Genomic DNA, 21,604 nt, shown 5'->3' on the forward strand with positions numbered 1-21,604 from the left:
CCAACCACAGATCAATAATGCAGAAACCAGGAGTTAGAATAAAAATGGCAAGTCGGGAGAAAAACAGAGTTAGTACATCAGGCCAATGAACAAGCAGCATCTGCTTACACAAAAGTTGGAGGATATTTAAACTTCAGATTTAGACCTACAGCATGGTAACAGGCACTTTCAGCCTACAACCCCGTGCCGCCCAATTTACATCCAATTGACCTACAGCCCTGGTACGTTTGAATCGGTGTAAGGAAACCGGAGCATCCTGGGGAAAACCCACGTGGACATGGGGAAAATGTACAAACTCCCTACAGACAGAGTCGGATTCGAGCCCCAGTCCCAGTCACTGGCGCTGTAAAGGTGTTGCGCTAACCACCAACGGTACCACCCTGAGACACCTCCGTGTAATATAGGGCTTGCTCACTACGTCACCAAGTAACAGTGAGCAGTACGGAGAGGAGACACTATTTTCACTTATGCAGGTCACAGACTTAATTAGTCAGAGAAATGTTATTTTATAATCTGCTAGATGTTTAATGTGTAAATTTTCAAGCATTCCAACCCAGTTCTAATATACAGAAATGGATATAGACAACTCCAGCCTTTGATATACACAATTTATCATAATTCAGTTGCAATATGAATCAGTAAAATAAGCTGCCATATTGACCCTGTTTAAAATCTTTTATCTATTTAGTTGTGGCTACTGGCCAATGAGCTTGGGACAGTTGATCTAATCGACTATGTACTTGTTTCTACTTGCAAGCAGTTTTATTGAGCAACACAAACTAAGGATTGCTTACTTTAGCTTCATCTTCAGATTCATCCTGTTTCATCGACCATGGCTCCAGATTTTCAAGTTCAACTTCTTCACTATTTTTCTGCACCATTTTGTTCTGAAATGAAGCAAGAGCACAGACCATTCACCCCAGTTGCTTATGCACATTGATTGTTGTCATATTGTTTTGCAAATGTATTGTAGAATCTAAACTATTAGTTAAGTTGGCACAGGAGGGTTAACACACAGAATGAATGAAATGCTGAACTTCGGTACTTCTACAGGGCATTCGAAGGGCAAGCATCGTTGCAATTCCAGGCCATTGGTTATCCTTCAACACAATGCCACAAAAACGTTGTTCGTTCATTTTCACATTGCACATACTATTTGCAAATTGACTGTCATGTTTTCTGTGCTCCACCAATGACTATACTTCAAAAACACACTGCAAGAGTACAAAACAATTTGGAGGTGAGATGCAGTCACAGCTGACCTTTCACACCGAGCCATTGGGAGGGATCTAATTCAGACTAAACTAAAACCCGAATACCTCCTATCTGGCCCCCAGTTTTACCCCAGACCTGGCTGCCATATCGAGTGAGGTCCCATTCATTTGTGTTGGGGGGGTTGACCTTCATTAAAGAAGGAAATTGAAACTAACTGTATGCATTTTCCTTTTTAAAAAATAAATGCTTAAAGTTGTTTAAAATTAAAAAGTAAATAAAACATTTCTATCTTTTTCAATCATTTCAAATGTAGTTCAGAGACAATTTAGAATCAGCACAGAAGGACTTCTGGTAGCAAGACCTCAAGAATAGCAAAATAGGGAGGAGTCACGCGATGGAGTAGTGGCCGGACGGTGAACTCCAGCCCTCTCCAGAAAAGTCGGGAAAAACAAGAGAAAACACAAAGGCACAGAAATAAAAGTTACAGAAAAGTGAGTATAAAGGTGGAAAGAAGATGGCGACAAAAAAAGAAAAGTCGAAAGCAACGGTAAGAAGAGAGGAAGAGAAGACAAAGGAGGAAAAAGGTGAAGGCCTTACCTGTCCGAAGAGGCCCGCTGCGGAGAGAGAAACCCGCTCCCTCAGGTCGGTAAATAATGGACTACAAAAATGGCTCGCAGAGCCGAACAAAAGTGCGCAAACGCGCATGCGCGAAGTTTCGCGCATGCGCGATGCGAATGAAAAAAAACACACCGACGGGAGGGGGGACCAGCTGGGGAGTCGATCTCCACAGCCGGCAACGACAGCTGCAGAACACCTGCAGCAAGAAGAGACCACAGAAGTGTAAGGTAAAACATCATGAGATGGGAATGTGTAGGGAGTTACCCTGTACAGGGCAGTAACAAGAAGGGGAGGTGTCCTTGTACTCCTGTTAGGTAAAACATCATGAGATGGGAATGTACAGGGCTGTAACAAGATGTAAATGCATCCTTGTACTTACAAGATAAGAGAGACATTGATGGATTGAGAGGCAGGAAGCTAGCAGGGAAAGGATAGCAACAGTTTTAGTCATTGGACAAGTAATGATATGATGATGTTCTAAGCACATATCCAAGGGTATAAAAAAATCACCATTTTGCTGATAACGGCAGAATGCATTCTCCGACTAACCTGGTTGGTCGCAAGTGTTACAATCCGGTAATAAAGAACAAAGAACCCTGATTTCGACTCAGCCTGGTGTTTGTCTCACTCATTCATGAACAAAGCAGACCTAACAATTTGGTGACCCCGACGTGATGGGTGAGTGAACACTGGACGACGGTTTCTGTTTTTTCTGACAATCATCTCAGCCGGCTGATAAAAAGGTCCAGAGAAGCCTGTTTTAACAAAATTCTCTTTTTTTTTAAATCTTTATGATTGTCAGTAAGAACTGGAGATCGGACAAATTAGACGACCACAATTGAAGGTCGCATGCCAGGATTGTAACACGTAAGTGATTACAGACAAGATAAAAGTCCTTAAGGTGTTTGAATGACATTTATTAAGTGCTTCGCAAGAAACTACTAGAGTTTAAAAGTCTTTATTGTGTCGTTGCAAAGTCCAATAGAGTGAGAAGGTGGTCTATAAACAATTGAGGACCTGAGTTTTCTGCCCTAAACTGGTTATTAAGAGGAGAAATCTCCCACGTGAAGGTTGGGCTTTGAAAGAAAACAAAGGTTCAGGCTTATTGGCCTCAATTGTATCTGAGAGACTGACTTATAAATGTCCGGTAGGTATGATAATGTCTGTACACTTGAGAAGTTAAGAATTTATTTCCCCAATTCGCCGTGGTGGAATACCACAGCAGACACTAGAGACCTTGAGACAACAAAAAAAGTACTCAGGGACTCCTGCCTGGTGAACAAGAACGACGACAGAAGGCTGCGACAGCTGTGTCCGGATCAGGTAGGAGATATTAATGAAAAAGTTGACAAACTCCTAAGAGACACCCAGTTTATTCGAAATACTTTTGATAAGTTAAATGAGGGTATTCCCAACATCACCAAGGAGATAAAGTTACGTAAATTCATACAGGGAAACAGGACAAAAGTATAGCCCAAATATTTGGTTTTCTAGTTGTAATTTAACTTTCAGACCCCTTTGGGAAAACAGAGAGTGGAAAACGAGCAATCAGAGTATACAGGACAGTCTGAAGTCAATTGGAGGACAAGACTTAGAGACTGTTCTTTTAAAAGATATTAGTCATCCAGCTTGCAAGGAGACATTTTTAAAAGCAATTTTCGTTGACATAGATCCCCTAAACGGACAAAAACCTAAATTAAAACAGGCATTAGAAAGCGGTCCCGCAGCTATGGCTGTACAGTTGCCTGCTAAGACTTTTGACCAAGTTATTAAGGAAATTAATCAGGAATTAGAGGAGCGAAATACCAGTAATGCGGCATTGGAAAAACAAAAAATGCTCCGAAAATGTGTAGACCGCTGGAGGAAGAGGGGTTGGTTACCCGGGGGCACTGAGATGTTCCTGACAGGTGAGGGAAACAAAAATTTTAAAACGTAGAGGCTTAGATAAGCTGGAAGAAACAAAACACAGAAGGGAAAGGAAAAGTGCCTGTTTCCAGTTTCCAGCCACGAAGTGTCCGGGTTTGCTCTCTCCCTCCCTCCTTTTCACCCTCCCCCCTCTCTCTTCTCTCCCCCTCTCTCTCTTCTCCCCCCCCTCCTCTCTCACCCACTCCCCCTCCCAATCCCAATCTGTGGCGGTGCTGCCCTGAAATCCCCAGGTTGGGCAGGGCAGAGAAATACAATTTGGTTTTAATTTTGTGCCCACAATTCCAGCTCCGCATCAAATGGGATCCTGTTTTATCCTCTCTCCCTCCCTTTTTCCCGCACCCCCACCATTGCGGGATCAGGGCAGACATTGTGGGCTGACGTGTAGCTCACTCGAGCTGGGAGGGAAGGAAGGAGTGATAGTTCCCAGTGGTGGGAGACCCAATCTGATCCAGACCAGTGATCACAGGATGAGAACCTTTTAAAACCTTTGAAACGAAAGTGTTAATCTGAAGACTTTTCTCCCACTGGGGCCAGTGCAAGGCATTTTCTCTCTCTATCTCTTGTGCTCTGTGTATCTGCCTCTCTATCTCTTTCTCTCTCTCTCTATCTCTTTCTCTCTCTCTCTCTCTCTCTCTCTCTCTCTCTCTCTGGCACCCCAGATGGGATACTGGAGTCACGTCCCTTATATCCAGATATTGAGACACTGGGGTGTGACAAGAACCTCGGGAATAGGGACACATCAGACGAGGTACAGGCCCCTTTAATAAAAATAGAAGGGGGAGTAATAGATGTAGAGACCCCTCTGGAGTCCAAGAAAATAGAAAAGGAGTTAGAGATACAGAAATGGAACATGAAAAAGGTTCAGGATAACATTAAAAACTTAAACAGAGATATTAATGTGCTGGGGCAGATCAGTGAGGATCAAAAAGAATTAATGGTAGGTGTATTTAAGGAAGTGGAAAAGATAACTACAACACTGTCAGGAGAAATTAAAGCTGAAGGAATGGTAATAGGAGTAAAGGATGAAAAGTGTAGTACAGATGAGGAAACGAGATACGATCCACCATGGGAGGAAAGTAAAAGGAAAAGACTCAGGAGGGAGAAAAATAGACATGCCTACCTGGACATAGTTAGGACAAAAGAGAAAGATGTGAAACAACTAAACTATGGCCGAAAAGATTATCTTAGAGATGAACGTGACCAATATACCTTTGACCCTGAGACATTGGAAGCTGATAGGGACAGTGACAGTGACGAAGAAGAGTCAGAACAAGGTGGGATAAATAAATGCATGCCAAGAGTAAAGAAGGAGCAGAAATCCCCAAAATTGAGATATCAATGCCCATTACTGATCACGGGACGGGGAACTCAAAAATATGTACCCTGGTCACGAATGGACTTAGAGAGTTTAATGAAAAAACTACCTCCGTTGAGTAATGGGGCTAGTCCATGGATTTCTTGTTTTGAGCGAGAAACCTGCCAAGAACAATTAGCACTCGCAGATGTCAGAACTATCATGATAAAATTAAAGGCAGAAGGGGCCCTGAAGCAAATAGAGAAAATTGTAAGAAGCAGTAAATTGGGGGATGAAATAGAATTTAACCCACTTCGGAATAAATTTTGGGAAGCACTTAGAGAAACATTTCCTACACCCTATAGTTTGGATGCCTTGGTAACCCTTCAACTAAAGGAAGGAGAGACTGCACACGAGTATTTCACTCGAGCATGGGACTTATGGGAAACAGGGACTGGAGAAAGACCCGACCACAGCCCCTTAGGAAGGGCTCACTTTCGTAATGGGATAATAAACGGACTACCTGCTACGGTTCAAGCAAAATTAAGGGACATTGTGGGATTAGAGACAATGTCAGAGGATTTGTGGAAAAGACACCTGACACATGCAATCAAACGACATCGTCAATCAGAGCATGCTAAGTCAGAAAGTGCGTCCCAGAAGGAGGTGGACAAAACAACCGATAAATTGGTGAGAGCTATAGAACATATAGGGGTTAAATTAGCAGCCCAACAGATAGTCCCACAGGTCATGGGGCCAGTGATAAATCCGGGACCCCAAGTAAGAAATGGTTGGGAAAGACAGCTAGGTACAATGTATAGAGGGGAACATGCAGTATGCAGGTACTGCCAAAATCCTGGACACTACCAGCGGAACTGTCCGGAGGCTGGGAGAGCAAGGGGAAAAAGATTACCCTCTATTAGAGGCTATCGGGGAAGAGGAGGAAACTTAAGAGGACAAGCAAGGGGTAGGGGTGGACACATTGATGGGCCCCAGAGAATCGGGGGGTGGCAGAGTGATCAACAAGTCCAGGCACCTCAGTGTAATGACTATATTGAGGAAGGTGCTGAATTTGATTATTGAAGGTGCCCAGGAGAATCAAAAATCACGCCTCCCTGGGAGCCACCAAAAATTTGGGGGACGGTAAATGGAGAAAAAATTGAATTTATGGTTGACACAGGGGCAGCAGTTACGACAGTGATTAAAAACCCCCAGGGAGCACATTTTCGGGCAAAACATTATCTACAATAGGATTCTCCGGGATAAGGGAAACACAGCCCTATACAGATAACATCGACATGACATTTGGACGACAAAGGGTTAAAACGCCTGTCCTGGTTGTGCCAAGTTGCCCCATTAATTTATTAGCAAGGGACATTCTTACCAAACTAGGAATAACCATACAATGTTCTGAGAAGGGCCTTCGGTTAACATACCCAGGGGATACAATAAGAAGGGGAGGACAGTTTATAGTAATGACCCCATCTAACGCTTCAGAAGACTCTGTGGAGGTTAGTATTTTCTGGAGTCGGCTACTGTATGATGAACCAGGCCCAGGGCTGATTAAACAGTTTTTTGAGTGGAGGGCCAGTATTCCTCGGTATGGGGATTACCATTATCCACTAGATCCTATGCATGTTACATTAAACTACACCATCCACCCGGACCAGGAATATGAGGAGAGGTGGGACTCTCTAAAAGAAGGGAAGACAGAAACGATACATTGTCCATTTATCTTTGTAGGTAAGGAGGGAATAGCTGCTATGGTTGTCATGACAGAAGAACAAATGGAGTGGTTCTGCTTAGGAGTAGAAAGTGTGCCTCATGTGACCTTGGGTATTGCCAAAGATCATCACGCTCGACAGCTGGGTCCGATGGTAAAGGAAGCGATAGGGTGTGAATACAGGCAGACAGAAATCCCGGGATATTCCACCTCGGAGGGAGGAAAATTTGTCAGACTGAATATTGAAGCATGGGACCAGGTAGTGAATGAGAAAGTAGAAAGAGACCGAGCCATAGAAGGAGAAAATATTGATCACAGAGACTCAGACAAATATCTTTCTAATCTGAGTCCACATATATGGACAACGGGGCCCTATGATGTGGGAGTAATAAAAGGAGAGGTATTTCTAGAATTGGCCAACCCCGGGCAGAAACCAATATGGAGAAAACAATACCGCTTGTCGCCCAGTCAGGAGGAGGGTATTAAAGGAACGATAGAAGGGTTAATGGAGTCAGGGGTTTTAAGGGCGGCACCTGACAGTATGTGGAACACGCCCATCATGCCTGTTCCCAAACCGGGTAGAAAAGACTGGAGGATGGTACACGACCTCCGGGAGATTAACTTGGCTACCAAGACCATCGGGAGACCAGTCCCAGACCCATATGTAGCACTTAGGGCTCTGAGTCCGGAGCACGAATACTATACTGTCATTGATCTGGCAAACGCATTCTTCTGCTTGAATTTAGCTGAGGAATGGCAAGACTGGTTAACTTTCACTTACCAAGCACATCGGTACACATACACTAGATTACCTCAGGGTTATAAGGACAGTCCAGGACTGTTCAATCAGGCCCTTAGCGAAATCCTAATGAAATTAAAGCTCCCGGAAGATGTTACACTGATTCAGTATGTAGACGACCTACTATTAGCAGGGAAAACGCCACATGGGTGCCTGACAGGGCAGCCAAACAGGTTACTGGTTATCATGAACATATACAGGGGATGATTTTGAGGTCCCATAACAAAAAAAAATGAATCTGAAACTAAGGAGACTTGTAGCAGATTGAATGACTACACAGATGAGTTTTGTGGAGGAAGAGTGCTGTACAACTGGCTCCCCGCTAACTGGGATGGTCGGTGTGCTCTAGTAACCCTTAATGCGCCAGTGCTGATTGTCAAAATGCAGGAGGGAGACGAGGATTCCCTAGAATTGCGCCACACAGAGAGTTGGCTGTGGAGAAAAAGGAGGAGTGTTGGACTCTTGGGGCCGGGAGGAAGGAACCCTGATGGGGTATGGATTGATGCCATTGGCCAAGCCCGGAATATTCCGGACGAATTTAAATTAGCCGATGAGATTGCAGCTGGGTTTGAAAGTTTTCCTGTTTTTAGTGCAATTTTTCCCATCACTGTAAATAAGAATGTTAATAGGATCAACCTTATTCACTATAATGTCCAGCGCCTTGCAAATTTGACCAGGGACGTTGTTGAGGCAATACATCAACAACTGTCAGAAACTTCCCTTATGACACTTCAGAATAGGATAGCGATTGATATGGTCCTGGCAGAGAAAGGTGGAGTGTGTGCTATGTTTGGAGATCTATGCTGCACTTCTATCTCTAATAACACAGGGCCAGATGGATCACTCACTAAGGGGTTAACGAAACTTAGGGCATTGGCGAAAGAATTAAAAGCCCAGTCTGGAGTCTCCAATCCTGTTTTATCCTGGTTACAGGGAGTGTTTGGGAGATGGAGCACATTGTTAGGACAACTTTTGCTGGGTTTGTTCATTTCTGTATCAATTTTTATCACTTGTGGCTGTTGTTGTATTCCATGCATTCGAACGCTGGTTACGAGGACCATAGAGAGAGCCTTTGCTGACCGTGATGAACTGCCTCCGAAATATCAAGCTGTGCAGGCTGTGGAGCAAGACTATCTCACATTACAGGAGACGGAGAAAGTTGCTGAGATCGATCTGGAGTCTGAAGGGGAATGTGATGGAAAGGAGGGATTGTGAATTAGATTGTTACACATATAATTTTAACCTTGCTTGTAACCTAAATATTATAACATTGATTGTAACACAAACATTATTAATCAGATTGTAGAACAAGTATTATGAATTAGATTGTAGACCATATGTTAACTTGGGAATTTACTAATGTACGGGGGGTTAGCTAGTTTTTTGCTTGGGGGCAAATGGGATGAAACTTGTAAACGGGCAATGGGATCGGGGTGACGGATGGGGGGTGTACGCAAAGGAGGGTTGGGGGAGCCCTCGCCCACCAGCCGAACTGCCCTGTGAACAGAACCCGTATAGAGCTTGGCAATAATAGGCGAACTAATGTAACGCGGTGGTAGCATAGTCAGGGCGAGATTGTCCTCTAAAGAGGACAAAGGAGGGATTGTAAGGTAAAACATCATGAGATGGGAATGTGTAGGGAGTTACCCTGTACAGGGCAGTAACAAGAAGGGGAGGTGTCCTTGTACTCCTGTTAGGTAAAACATCATGAGATGGGAATGTACAGGGCTGTAACAAGATGTAAATGCATCCTTGTACTTACAAGATAAGAGAGACATTGATGGATTGAGAGGCAGGAAGCTAGCAGGGAAAGGATAGCAACAGTTTTAGTCATTGGACAAGTAATGATATGATGATGTTCTAAGCACATATCCAAGGGTATAAAAAAATCACCATTTTGCTGATAACGGCAGAATGCATTCTCCGACTAACCTGGTTGGTCGCAAGTGTTACAATCCGGTAATAAAGAACAAAGAACCCTGATTTCGACTCAGCCTGGTGTTTGTCTCACTCATTCATGAACAAAGCAGACCTAACAGAAGACAATAGAAACAAGATAGAAGAGGAGGAAAGGGCACCAAAGAAACAACAGATGGTCAACTCAGAGGAAGAAGAAGAAGAAGAGTATGGTGAAATAGAAGAAGAAAAGAGAGGCAAGGTAAAGGATATACTTGCTCTTATTAGAGGATACATGGAATCATTTAAAGAATGGCAAACACAGGAATTTAAGGATTTAAGAAAAAGAATAAACAACACAGAGGAGAAAATAATTAAAATGGAGATGACCTTAACAGAAATGGGAAAAAAAATGGACAAGATGGAAGAGCGGGCAGTAGCAGCAGAAATGGAGGTAGAAGACTTAAAAAAGAAATTGGAGAAATCTAATAAAAAAACTAAAGAGACACAAGAACTACTAGCTCAAAAAATAGATACAATGGAAAACCATAACAGAAGAAATAACATAAAGATAGTGGGCCTTAAGGAAGATGAAGAAGGCAAGAATATGAGGGAGTTTATAAAAGAGTGGATCCCTAAGACCCTAGGATGTCCAGAACTACAGCATGAAATGGAAATAGAAAGGGCACATAGAGTATTGGCCTCTAAACCACAACCACAACAAAAACCAAGATCTATTGTAGTAAAATTCCTAAGATATACTACAAGAGAAAAGGTACTGGAGAAGACAATGGAAAAAGTAAGAGAGGGCAACAAACCACTGGAGTATAAAGGGCAAAAAATCTTCATTTAGCCAGATATAAGTTTTGAACTCCTAAAGAAGAGAAAAGAGTTCAATACAGCAAAGGCGATTTTATGGAAGAAAGGGTATAAATTTATACTAAAGCATCCAGCGGTATTGAAAATATTTATTCCAGGACAGCAAAACAGACTATTCTCGGATCCAGAAGAAGCACGAAAATTTGCAGAACAATTACAAAAATAGACTGAGGGAGGAAGACGGGTAATGAGAGTTAAAATGATCACGACTGATATGTATGTGGGTAAAGACAAAAATAGACTGAGGGAAGAAGACGGGTAATGAGAGTAAAAATGATCACGATTGATATGTATGCAGGTAAAGAGGTATAAGAGTGAATAGAGACAATGAGCATACATGAATGTATCTGTACTTAGAGGAAAATATAGATAGTATAGACAAGAATTAATAAGGGAAGGTAATGGAATAGAGAGAATAAGGAGGGAATTAAAAGAGGGACCTTTGTGACATATGAAAAGTGAAATCTTTTCTGGGGGAGGCGGGGTGGGGGGAAATAGCGGTCACTGCACAATCAGTTGACGCTTGCGAGTGGATTCGCAAATCCAAATGGAGAGGGGAGATGTGGTTGTCCGACAAGGGATAAAGGACAACTCAGGAGGTGAAGGGGAGATTGGGGATAAATAAGATAGAAATAGGAGAATAAGGAAAATGTTAGATGTTGTAGGAATGTTGTCTTATGAAGAGTTGAAAATAAGAAAACAGAAATGGAAAAGGAGGAAAGGTAATGATGGAAAAACGGAAAGAGAAGATAAACAAAATATAAAAGGGCTACGCTGAACTATATGTCTTTAAATATTAATGGAATACATAACCAAATTAAAAGGAAGAAACTACCAAATTTAAATGAATAAATGTATTCCATTAGAAAAAAAAATAACATATTGGTTAAGAAATAATATTGAAATATTCGAACAAGTATAGGAGCCTTACATTAAATACAATAGCGAAAACCTACCGGGGACAAACATTACCTAAGTTGATAGAAGGAGAAGGAAAGAAAAGAATGGACTCAGTAGAATTTCTGGTGTAATTTTGTTGAATGACAACATTGTCTGACTGGATTAATGCAACCTAGATTGTATACCTAAAATGGATGAGAGGGGGGGGTGGGGGGGTGGTTTGGGAGGAAAGGGGGGGGGGGGGAGAAAAAGTCACTGTATATGTGTGAAAAGAAATAGTGTATATCATGGCTAATGTGATTTATGGTGTGAAAAATAAAAAAAATTTAAAAAAAAAAAAAAAAAAAAAAGAATAGCAAAATAGGTAGAACCACAAGGAAACTACTGGCAGGGAACACAAGATGTGGCTGGCCTGAGGATGATCGGCTTGTTTTTCATTAGTTGTGAAGCACCACAAGACATCCTGAAAGGCATCATATAAAAACAAGGCTTCTTTAAATGAAAAATACCTGGCATAAAGTTCAAAACGTTACAATCTACAAACAATTCTACCATACTAAAATTAAGTGACTTTGCTCCAGTTAAAACAAATGATGACTTGGTTAGGAACTCTTATCTTTTTATCCCAATACAAACCACGCTTGCTGCAGACAAAATTTGTTGAAGATGACCACAATCCCTTTTATGTTATACAATTGATGCTTTTTTTTTAATTAAAGTTGAGGAACATAGCATGAAACACTTTTTTTTAAATCGGATACTGGGATTTGTTGCCTTTTAAGAACCCAATCACAGCCCTTAATACAAGGGGCAGCTGTGCTACCTAATTTATGCCAGACTAGCAAAGAATAAAAGAACACTGATGTTCAGCTGTTATTACAACTTGCTTGTAAATTGTTCAGTTTGCACTCACTGCAGAGCCTGGTGGTTTTCTCTTCAGTTTCAGAAATGAAGCCAGAGTGTAGTACAGCACCAACAGGACTGCAGGACTTGCAAAAGCAGGCCATGTATGATTCACGTTGAGAACAAGCTCGTGAGGGTGGCTGCAATTTGAGTGGATAATATCCTTGAGGCCAAACAATCTAAAAATAAAAAGATTAAAATTGTTGTATAAAACTGATTAAATTTTGCAACTTGAAAAACAATCTCGACTGCAGAACAAATCTTTATTTAGTAAAGCTTAGAATGTATCTTATGGTATCCTTGGATCAATGTTGAATTCCCGAAACCAGGAGAAGAAACAGAGACGTATATAATAATCATGGCGGGAGAAATATTACATTACAAATGATGTGTTTAACTAATGATAGTGTAATGTATTACAGCCAGCAAGATGCTGCAGCAGAGACAGCTTGATCCTTCTGGAATACCAAAACCAGCTCTGGAGAAGGTGAGACCTGAACAAGCGAAGTAGGTGGCAGCACCGCCTGCGACCAATTTCTTCACAGGCCTGGTCTGCAGGTGTTTTTTAGGACCATTTAAATCGATGGAAGGTGCTCGGCTGAGAAAGATTAAGAAAGGAGAAAAGCAGAGCTGGTTTAAAGTGACATGGATTATCCTGTACTCATGAATAAAGGAAAAAAGAATCTCAGGGCTGTATGTGATGTCATGTATGTACTCTGACCATAAATCTGAAATAAACAGAACTATTTCTGACCCATAGACAATCAATCATGATGAATTAAGCTTCCACATGCTTAGCCTTCAGGAAAGCAATGACAGCAGTGAAAAGACATTCATTCCTCACATGATGTGCTTGTCAGATGTAATAGCTAGCCCATATCTATTATAACTTGATGTCATTTCTATGCTAATCCATCTACTTCCTGTTTAATGTTGCTTTCAATAAGGTTGAGCCTTGCAACCAGACCTACTAATAAGCTTCCTCAGCCCTTTTTTTGGAAATGAGCACCAGTAGGTTTGGGAGATGACATGTGATGCAACTTTTAACCTGAAATACAGTGCAGTAGCTTCCCCATTAAAGCTCCCCGATTACTTAAGCAATGACCAAGTGCAGGTCTGATCCAGCTCATTGGCAATGGTACAATGTAAAAACATTTTGGATACAATTCCAGAAAGACCTGCGATATTGTAAATGTAATAAAGTGATTTTTTTGCCAACAGTTTTATTTTTCAGCTGACTGACTGGCATAATTATTAGGATGAAAACACATATTCAAGATTCCTTTATTATCATGTAATAGTACAGAACATTACAAAAACTGCCTTCTACAAAGAGTTGCCATTAGTGTGTGGTATTGGTTGATAATGTCATGAAATAAATGTGTTGTATAAGTGTAATAGAGTTAATATGTTGGATACTTTGAAACAATTATTATAACTGTATTAAGGTAGAGTAGACTTTTAAACAATTGGTGTGACTGTACTAAGAAATAAGCATTAGTCAAGAAAACCCCCAAACAGACATGGCTAGCTGAATTCTAAATACTGAAACAAAGCCTCTGTAGACCCATCAGCGCCATTGGTCGTTCTGCAGGCTTTTTGACAAGCTTGTATGCCGTCGGCTCTTTATGGGTGGGAAAACGTTTATGAATGTGCTACGTTTAACAGCTCGTTAGTGTAAAGACAGGTAATAGCGCTATTGTGTAAACTATCACAGGTGTTGCCCAGTGCCCCTTACAGTGCAAGAGACCAAAAAGCAAAATTAACTCTCTTCAGTGAGTGTCCATGGGTTCACATCCATCACTCCTGCAGCCACACAGGCCCCATTCAATTTATCAGCCACCTGAGCTCCAAATCTCCGACAAAAATTGGAAGCTTCTCACCATAAAGGTCACCCGACGTTGAATATTTCCAGTGTTTTGTGCTTATTTCTAGCTTTCATCACCTGCAGTATTTTGCTGATTCCATAGTTTGGAACAGATCTCACTGGCACAGACCTGCTACCTGCACACTACCTTTGTTGGTCCTGATACACTGGCTTACCCTGCAGGCACCAACCCACATGGACTCTTGCAACATTACGAGAAGCAACAGGGGTGTCCCGACGTTGAACCTCCAAAATGCCCCGGAGTGTTTTAGCAGCACTGAAAGCCAACCCCATCCATGCTGTCAACGTTGTAAGGTCTCTGGAAATCTTTTCATAAGTAACACCTAAATAAAAATTAAATCAGCTAAAATGTTAAATAAGCCCCCCCCCATCCCCTTCCCAAGCCCTACAATCACCAATGAAACCAGCACCTCACAAAATGGCACAAGATCAGAGAGACAGATGCTAGGCATAAAGAGTGGGGAGTCTTTACTCACCCATAGAGTCCAATGGAGAAGCATTTCAAAACATTTGCTACCAATGTGGTCAATGTTTCACATTTACAGCAACTACACATTAAAAATATATCAATTTAAAATTTAAAAAAATTTGTGGAAAGTCCAAAATGCTCCCATTTGAAAAGCAAATAGTAGCAGTTCTTTCAGAATGACCAGTCTATACCATCAAAATCCTGGCCTTAACTGTTCATAATACAGGAAGAATGCTTTGCAAAAATCAGCATACTGCAGCCAACAAGACGAAACAGAACAACTTATCGCACAAAAGTGCTGGAGAAACTCAGCAGGTCACACAGAGTTTTGTTACGTAGCAGAGATATGTAACTAACGTCTCAAGCCTGAGGCCTTCGACAAGGTATTGCTTCTCATGTGCTTCTGTATATTAAATCTCTAGACTTTCCCGTTTAACTCTGCCTTTTCTTATAAAATATTAATGGGTATATAAGGAAATTGATAATCAGGCATAAACTTCATGGAATATTTAACAATTAAATTAAATAAACTCTCTAAGATTCACTTTGGGGTGCAGTGATGTGATTCAAACTTTTTTGGAATGCTCAATGTTTAATGTTTCATTATTTTGCAGAATGAAATTTCTCAGATGGTGAGGTGAGGAGAATGATCCTAGGTACATGGAATCCAGGTACTTCCATAGGAAGGTCTAAATAATTATTTTCAATCTGAGTCACAAGATGGCACCCTGCAGCTAGAAAGTTAGTCAACTATATTTTGTTGCCTGCAAACTATGCTCATTGTGAATGCAAAACCACCCTCAGCAAATATATAACATTGAATTACATATGGAGTAAAATGTCCCTAGTTCTGGATTCCAGCCAAGCAGTTCATATATTCTTACAGGTTTCAAAAAAACCATGAAAAACCTGAGGCTCAGACAAGTAAAACGCGGAAGATTCAGTGAAGTATCGATCTGCCTCGGCTTTGATGGTCTGGAATACCAAGCATGCAAAGGAACTGCAGGCATCAGAAATCACAGGGTGAAACAAATTGAAAAGTCTGAGAGAAAATATGGCCTTACTATTAATGCTGAGAAAGTATTTCCATTTGAGAGGATTATAAAGAAAGATCTAGAAATTCCAGTTCACCTTAAAGGTCGTGCCACATGCTCATCACATGAAGTGGTGACTGCTCCCTGCTGCAAACTTCTCGCCGATGATTGTGACTTCCAGGATGGAGGCCAAGAAGAAAAAGGCATTTGGAGCCAGAGGTCCCATCATTGTGTGCTTAGTGCTCAGGTAAATGCCAAGAGGTACAGTAAGAGGTAGGTGACGTGGGATCAGATGGTCATGGATTGGTGGTTAGACGAAGATCAAGGGTGAGGGAGCTGGTCAGAGACTGAGGTGAGCAATTGAGCAGAATTGGAAGGGGCTGGATATCAGAGGCTCCACTAAGACAGATCAGAAAAGCAATGGATAGGTGAGGGGGGTGGGGAGGGCGGGGGAAAAGAGAAGATCAGTAGGGCTGGTGGCAATGACAGAGAGGTCAGGCCTGGGACCAAAGAGAGAGTGAGGGAAAGGAAAGGTGGGTGCGTGGAAGGTGGCAATGTGGATCAGTACTATACAGGGTTCCTAGACAATGGGAGGTTAGAGTAGGGTGTGGAATGGAGAAGCCCAAAAAGAAATGATCTTAGTGGAGTCGCAACCCTTCTTGCTCCACAGACACCCAATTTACACGAGAAAACACAACAATAGTCACTTCCTGAGTTATAAAACATCACAGCAGAGTACAGCCCCTTTGTCCCACAATGTTGCACCGACCTATATAAGCCGCTCAACCAATTACATTTCCATACCTCTCATCCATAACCCTCCATGTGCCTGTCTAAGAGTCTTTTAAGTGTCCCTATTGTACCAGCCTCCTCCACCATCCCCAACAATGCGTTCCAAGCACCCACCACTCTGTGTAAAAATAACTTACTCCTGACAGTTCCCCTAAACTTTCCTCCCTTCACCTTAGACAGATGTCGTCCAGTATTTGCTGCTGTGGCCTCGAGAAAAAAAGGTGCTGGCTGTCCACCCCAGATCTTTATTCAGTCACCTCTCGTCTTTCTTCACTCCAATGAATAAAACCCCAGGTCTGTTAATCATGCCTCATAAGACATGTTCTCCAATCCAGGCAACATCCTGGTAAATCTCCTCTGCACCTTCTCCAAAGCTTTCACATCCTTCCTGTAGTGAGACAACTAAAACTGAACCCAATATTCCAAGTAGGGTCGCACCAGAGTTTTATTGAGCTGCAATTCAATTGAATTCAATCGCCCAGTATGAAGACTAGCATACCATAAGCCTTCTTACCATAACTACCCTATCAATCTGTGTGGCAGCCTTAAGAAATTCATGGATTTGGACCCCAAGGTCCCTCCATTCTTCCACACGTTAAGAAATCTGCTATGGGAGGGAGGGGGGGGGGAGAAAATGGCACTGTATATATTTGAAAAGGAAAAAGTATGTATCATGGTTAATGTGGTTTATGGTGTGAAAAATAAAAAAATTTTAAAAAAGAAAAAAAAAGAAAAAGAAAAAAGAGTAGGAAGAAGATTGGAAAAAGCAATAATGCCAGAAGTGTAACATCCAATCATCTTAACTAAAGAATTTCATATTTCTGAATTGATTATTCGACATGAGAAAACAGGTCATAGTTGTTATAATCATGTTATCAGAATTGCACCAGAAATATTGGATACTTGGTGCTTCGTCATTGATCAAAAGAATTATATCAAAATGTGTTAATTGTCGACATGCAAATACTAATCCTGGACAACAATAAATGGCAGATTTACCACAAGATTAAAAATTTAAAAAAAAAATCTGCTATGAACTATATACTCCACCTTCAAGTTCAACCTTCCAAAATGTCTCACCTCACACTTATCGGGATTGAACTCCATCTGCCACTTCTCTGCCCAACCTCTGCATTCTGCCTATATCCTGTTGTAATCTAATGACAGCCTTCTAGACTAACCACAGCATCTAAATTATGTTTAAATTTAAGCACCTAGCACAGTAACAGGCCCTTCTGGCCCACGAGCCAATGCCATCCAAGTACTCGAATTAACCGACAACCCCTGGTACATTTTGAAGGGTGGAAGGAAACTGAAGCACCTGGAGGAAACTCACACAGTCATGGTGAGAATATACAGGCAGCAGCGAATTCAAACCTGGGTCTCTGGCGCTGTAATAGCTTTGTGTTAACCTCCAACCTTTGTGACATCGGCATGTGAACTAAATCATTAGCAAATGCTTTTTGTAATAGACCTGTAACGGACACTTTGGCCCAATAATTTGGTTGTATAGCATGGTTTACTTCAACACCATGCAACCACTCTTCTTGCCTCTCAGAGCACAAAACATCTTGGCATCATTTCCTGTTCTGGCAAATTACATTGCTTTGAATGCATAATTGATGCAGAAATTATATCAGTCATGCAAGTGTGACTTTTCCTCATTCAATATTCCCATTTCTCATCTGCTTCCTCGTCTAATCTTTATCTTGTTCTTTTTGATTTTTCCTTTCTGCATCTCCCTGGTTGAATTTCTGTCGTGACTTACATCAACCCAGAAATGACTATTATCGCATTTCACTCTTCATCAGGCAGCATTAAATAATCCTATCTGAGCAATTCAATTTCCAAACTGAAGTGCCTAGAATTGGCCTCCAGGATCCAGTGGCTCTCAACCTTTTTCTTTCCATTCACATACCACTTTTAAGTATTCCCTGTGCCATCGGTGTGATTAGTATGTGGGTGGAAAGAAAAAGTTTTGATTGCACCTAATTGACTCGTTATGTGCACGGTTTCATAACTCCAAAGGAAACGGGCCAATGACAATTTTTCTCAAGCAAAATATTTCAGGAACAACTGGTTCAAAAGCAGTGATTCTCAACCTTCCCTTCCCTCTCACATACCACCTTAAGCAATCCCTTACTAATCACAGAGCACTTATGGCATAAGGGATTATTTAAAGAAAATGGTTGAGAACCACTGATCTACACTGTAAAAACAGTCAAACATTGTTTAGTTCTTATAAACATTTCATTTCTAACAGCTTGAAAATTAAAAGTAAAAACATAATGTTGGAGAAACTCAGCAGGCCAAACAGCGTAGTTTACATAGTAAAGATAAACAACGTTTTGGCCTTGAGCCCTTTATGAGCAAAATGTAGGCAGGCGCACGATTGAAAGTGGGGTGAGGCAGGGGGAGGAGCACAGTCCCAAAGGCAGGAGGTAATAGGTGGATAAGGTTGGGAGGGTACACCAACAAATAAGTGGAGGGGGGGGGGATGGCTCTGTGAATGGAGAGGGAAGAGGATGGAGCGCTGAAGGAAAGAAGACAGAGGAATTCCCATGTGTCTGGGCCGCTGAGTTTCTCCAACATTGTGTTTTTACTTCACTCTCGGTATCTGCAGACTTTCGTGTTTTACTCCTGATAATCAAAAGTATTTTTTGGATGAAGTTACATTGCCAACAAAATACTGCAAGAGGAAATCTAATGTTTATCTTGATAATGTAATAACAGGAGCACATCAGAAGGTAAGAGATAAAAGAGCTCCTTAAGGTACTGCCAGGATTGTGTGCTGCCAGAAATTACAATAATTTGTGGTGAAAGAACAATCAAATTCGAAGTGCGAACCATTTAGAAATTTCACACTAAAACTGACATGGTGGATGAATTAGCACCAATGGAAAAATGTTGGAAAACTTATTGTGTGTTTGTTGGGGAAAAAAACTGCAAAATTAAAAGACAAGTGATCCAATTATCTGTTCATACCAGCCGAGAACCAAGCCTGGGAGGTAGGTAAAACTGCCAAGAGTGACTCACTCCTTAATTATTTCTTTCTTAACTGAAACACTTGGCCTCAGGTATGCCAAGTGCCCAGATGAAAGTAAAGATTTCCATCTGAGGGTGTAAACTACTGTGCAGTAATGGATTAAATTGCACAGGCTATAAAAGCACAGTCTTAATTCTTGTTGTACATTGTTGACCAAGCTCAAAGGTTTCTGCACTGAGACCATTAAGATGGAGATTTTGATTTCTCAAAGTTATTGGGTAAGGGAGGAGCCAAGAGGAAATGCAGCCACAGGATGGCAGACTGAACTGATCCAGTCACCAGCAGTGGGCACAGAAAACATTGGCAGGGAGTTTCTCACCCAAACATCCTCAGCTCATCTGCCAACATTTCTGGTGGCATGTTGGGCACTGCCTTATTTGCTATGGTACACACCAGTGTGTGTAAACGTAGGTCCAAGCCTCAGTTTAGGACTCTTCCTGTCCAGCATTCGCAAGTAGGTTTTTTTTCTCTCTTGTTCTACGATCATCTCCTTATCTGCAAGTGCCTTTTATATTGACCCAAATATAATCATCATTTTATTTATGCCATCTGAGTTTCTAATCAGCAGTCCAGAAAGGAAATAAAAATCATGCATTGCCTTCCAATTCACATCACTGATTCCCTGCATCAGGAAGAGGAGTTGATTTCCAGGGAGAAGGGAAAGAGAGAAACATGGCTCGAATTAAAACACAAAGCTGGAAAACAATACAAGATACAATACAAACTCAAGTTTAAATGCTCATTTTGTGTGACACTATGAAACCAGCCACATTAAACATGAACTTACCACAGTTGCTCCTTTAATTGTAAAATGTTTAAAGGAATCAAATGATGGTTACTGCATGTGACAGCTTAAGATTCCTTCTTACTCTGCTAGTAATTTGCTTAATGTTTTTTTTAAAGCCAGCTTGCTTGTACTTGGACACATTCCAACTGAAAACCAGACCAGGTGTAGCGGCCATGTAACGAGCCGAGTGGGCGCACAGCGCGGTATTGTGAACCGTCGCGGTTCTTCGGCGGGCGTGCAGGGCCATAGGTCAGACAGCTAGGTACACACCCGGTTAATGGACCACATGTGCGAGGTGTTGCGTGCCGAGTAATGGCATGTTGGTTTGCTGGGCCTCCTGCCAGAAGGCTCAGGACTCTCACTGTGCTTAATTTAAACCTGCCGGACCCATGGATCAGCGGCAAACTCATAATGATATACCAGCCTGTCCCGTGGAGCCCGGGACATGAGATATATAAAAAAAAGCATGTAAAGCCCAAATAAACAGTCTTGTGTTGACTAACCTAATGTATGTGTATCGCTTTAGTAGCTCTACCGAAGTAGCTGCTACAATTGGTGACCCCGACTGCAAGATTCAGCCGAAGCTTGATTTACAGTTACTATGGACACAGCTACAGCAGCAGCTGCTGCCAAAGAAGCAGTGAATGTAGCGGGACTTCTCTTGCCTCCTTTCTGAACCCATCAATCTCAGGTACAGCTTAATCAGGCTGAAACCCAGTTTCATCTTCATGGCAGAGGACACGAAATGCTAGCACATAGTACGTGTGTTGGATGGTGCTACGGCAGCTAAAGTAAGTGAATTTATTGCTAATCCCCCACCGGACAACCAATATACCAGGTTCCGCCAAGTTCTCCTGGACATGCTAGAATTGACTAGCATGAGCGCGGCATGTAGCTTTTAAATATGGAGGGGCTGGGTGACAGGAATCCATCCGATCTAATGAATGAGATGCTCGCATTAGTGGATGGTCATTCTCATTATTTGCTTTTTGAGACTCTATTCCTGTCCAAACTCCCGGGACGTGTCACAGTACCAATAGCTAACATGGATTTCGTCATCACCATGACGTGGCCTGGGAGACTGATAGGCTCTATTGTACACCAATGCAAGAGTCTGCTCACATACAGCCTGTTTTCACAGCAGATACATCTCCCGTGCCCTCCGAACCTCTTGTGTCTATGGTTCAAGACAAAAAAGGAGGAATGTGCTAACAGGGTCGAGAATGGTGTTTTTACCATCGCCGTTGGGGGAAAAATGCCCGTAGATGCGTCCCACCGTGTAAGTATTACAGAAAAGTTGGAAAACGAAAAAGTCAGCTGCCACTAATGGCCTTGGCAGCTGGCACAAGTACTGGCTTACTGTATCTTCAAGATGACACTGGTAAATGCATGTAATTCTCGTAGACATGGGGGCTGAGGTCAGTTTGCTCCCGCC

At 41.8% G+C, this 21,604-nt stretch overlaps 1 protein-coding gene across 4 annotated transcripts in view; it reads right to left on the reverse strand.

Annotated features, from left to right (window-relative positions):
* Positions 1-21,604, reverse strand: part of piezo1 (piezo type mechanosensitive ion channel component 1 (Er blood group)) — a 250,838-nt gene that overhangs the window by 91,942 nt on the left and 137,292 nt on the right. For all 4 annotated transcript variants that reach the window (XM_069901252.1, XM_069901253.1, XM_069901254.1 and 1 more), the window contains exons 8-9: positions 12,164-12,332; positions 795-887 (exon numbers count right to left, since the gene is read on the reverse strand). In XM_069901252.1, coding sequence (XP_069757353.1) covers positions 795-887; positions 12,164-12,332 — 262 coding nt within the window. The remainder of the gene's footprint in view (positions 1-794; positions 888-12,163; positions 12,333-21,604) is intronic.

This window comes from Narcine bancroftii, chromosome 10, assembly GCF_036971445.1.
Source record: "Narcine bancroftii isolate sNarBan1 chromosome 10, sNarBan1.hap1, whole genome shotgun sequence".
NCBI classification, from domain to species: Eukaryota; Metazoa; Chordata; class Chondrichthyes; order Torpediniformes; family Narcinidae; genus Narcine; species Narcine bancroftii.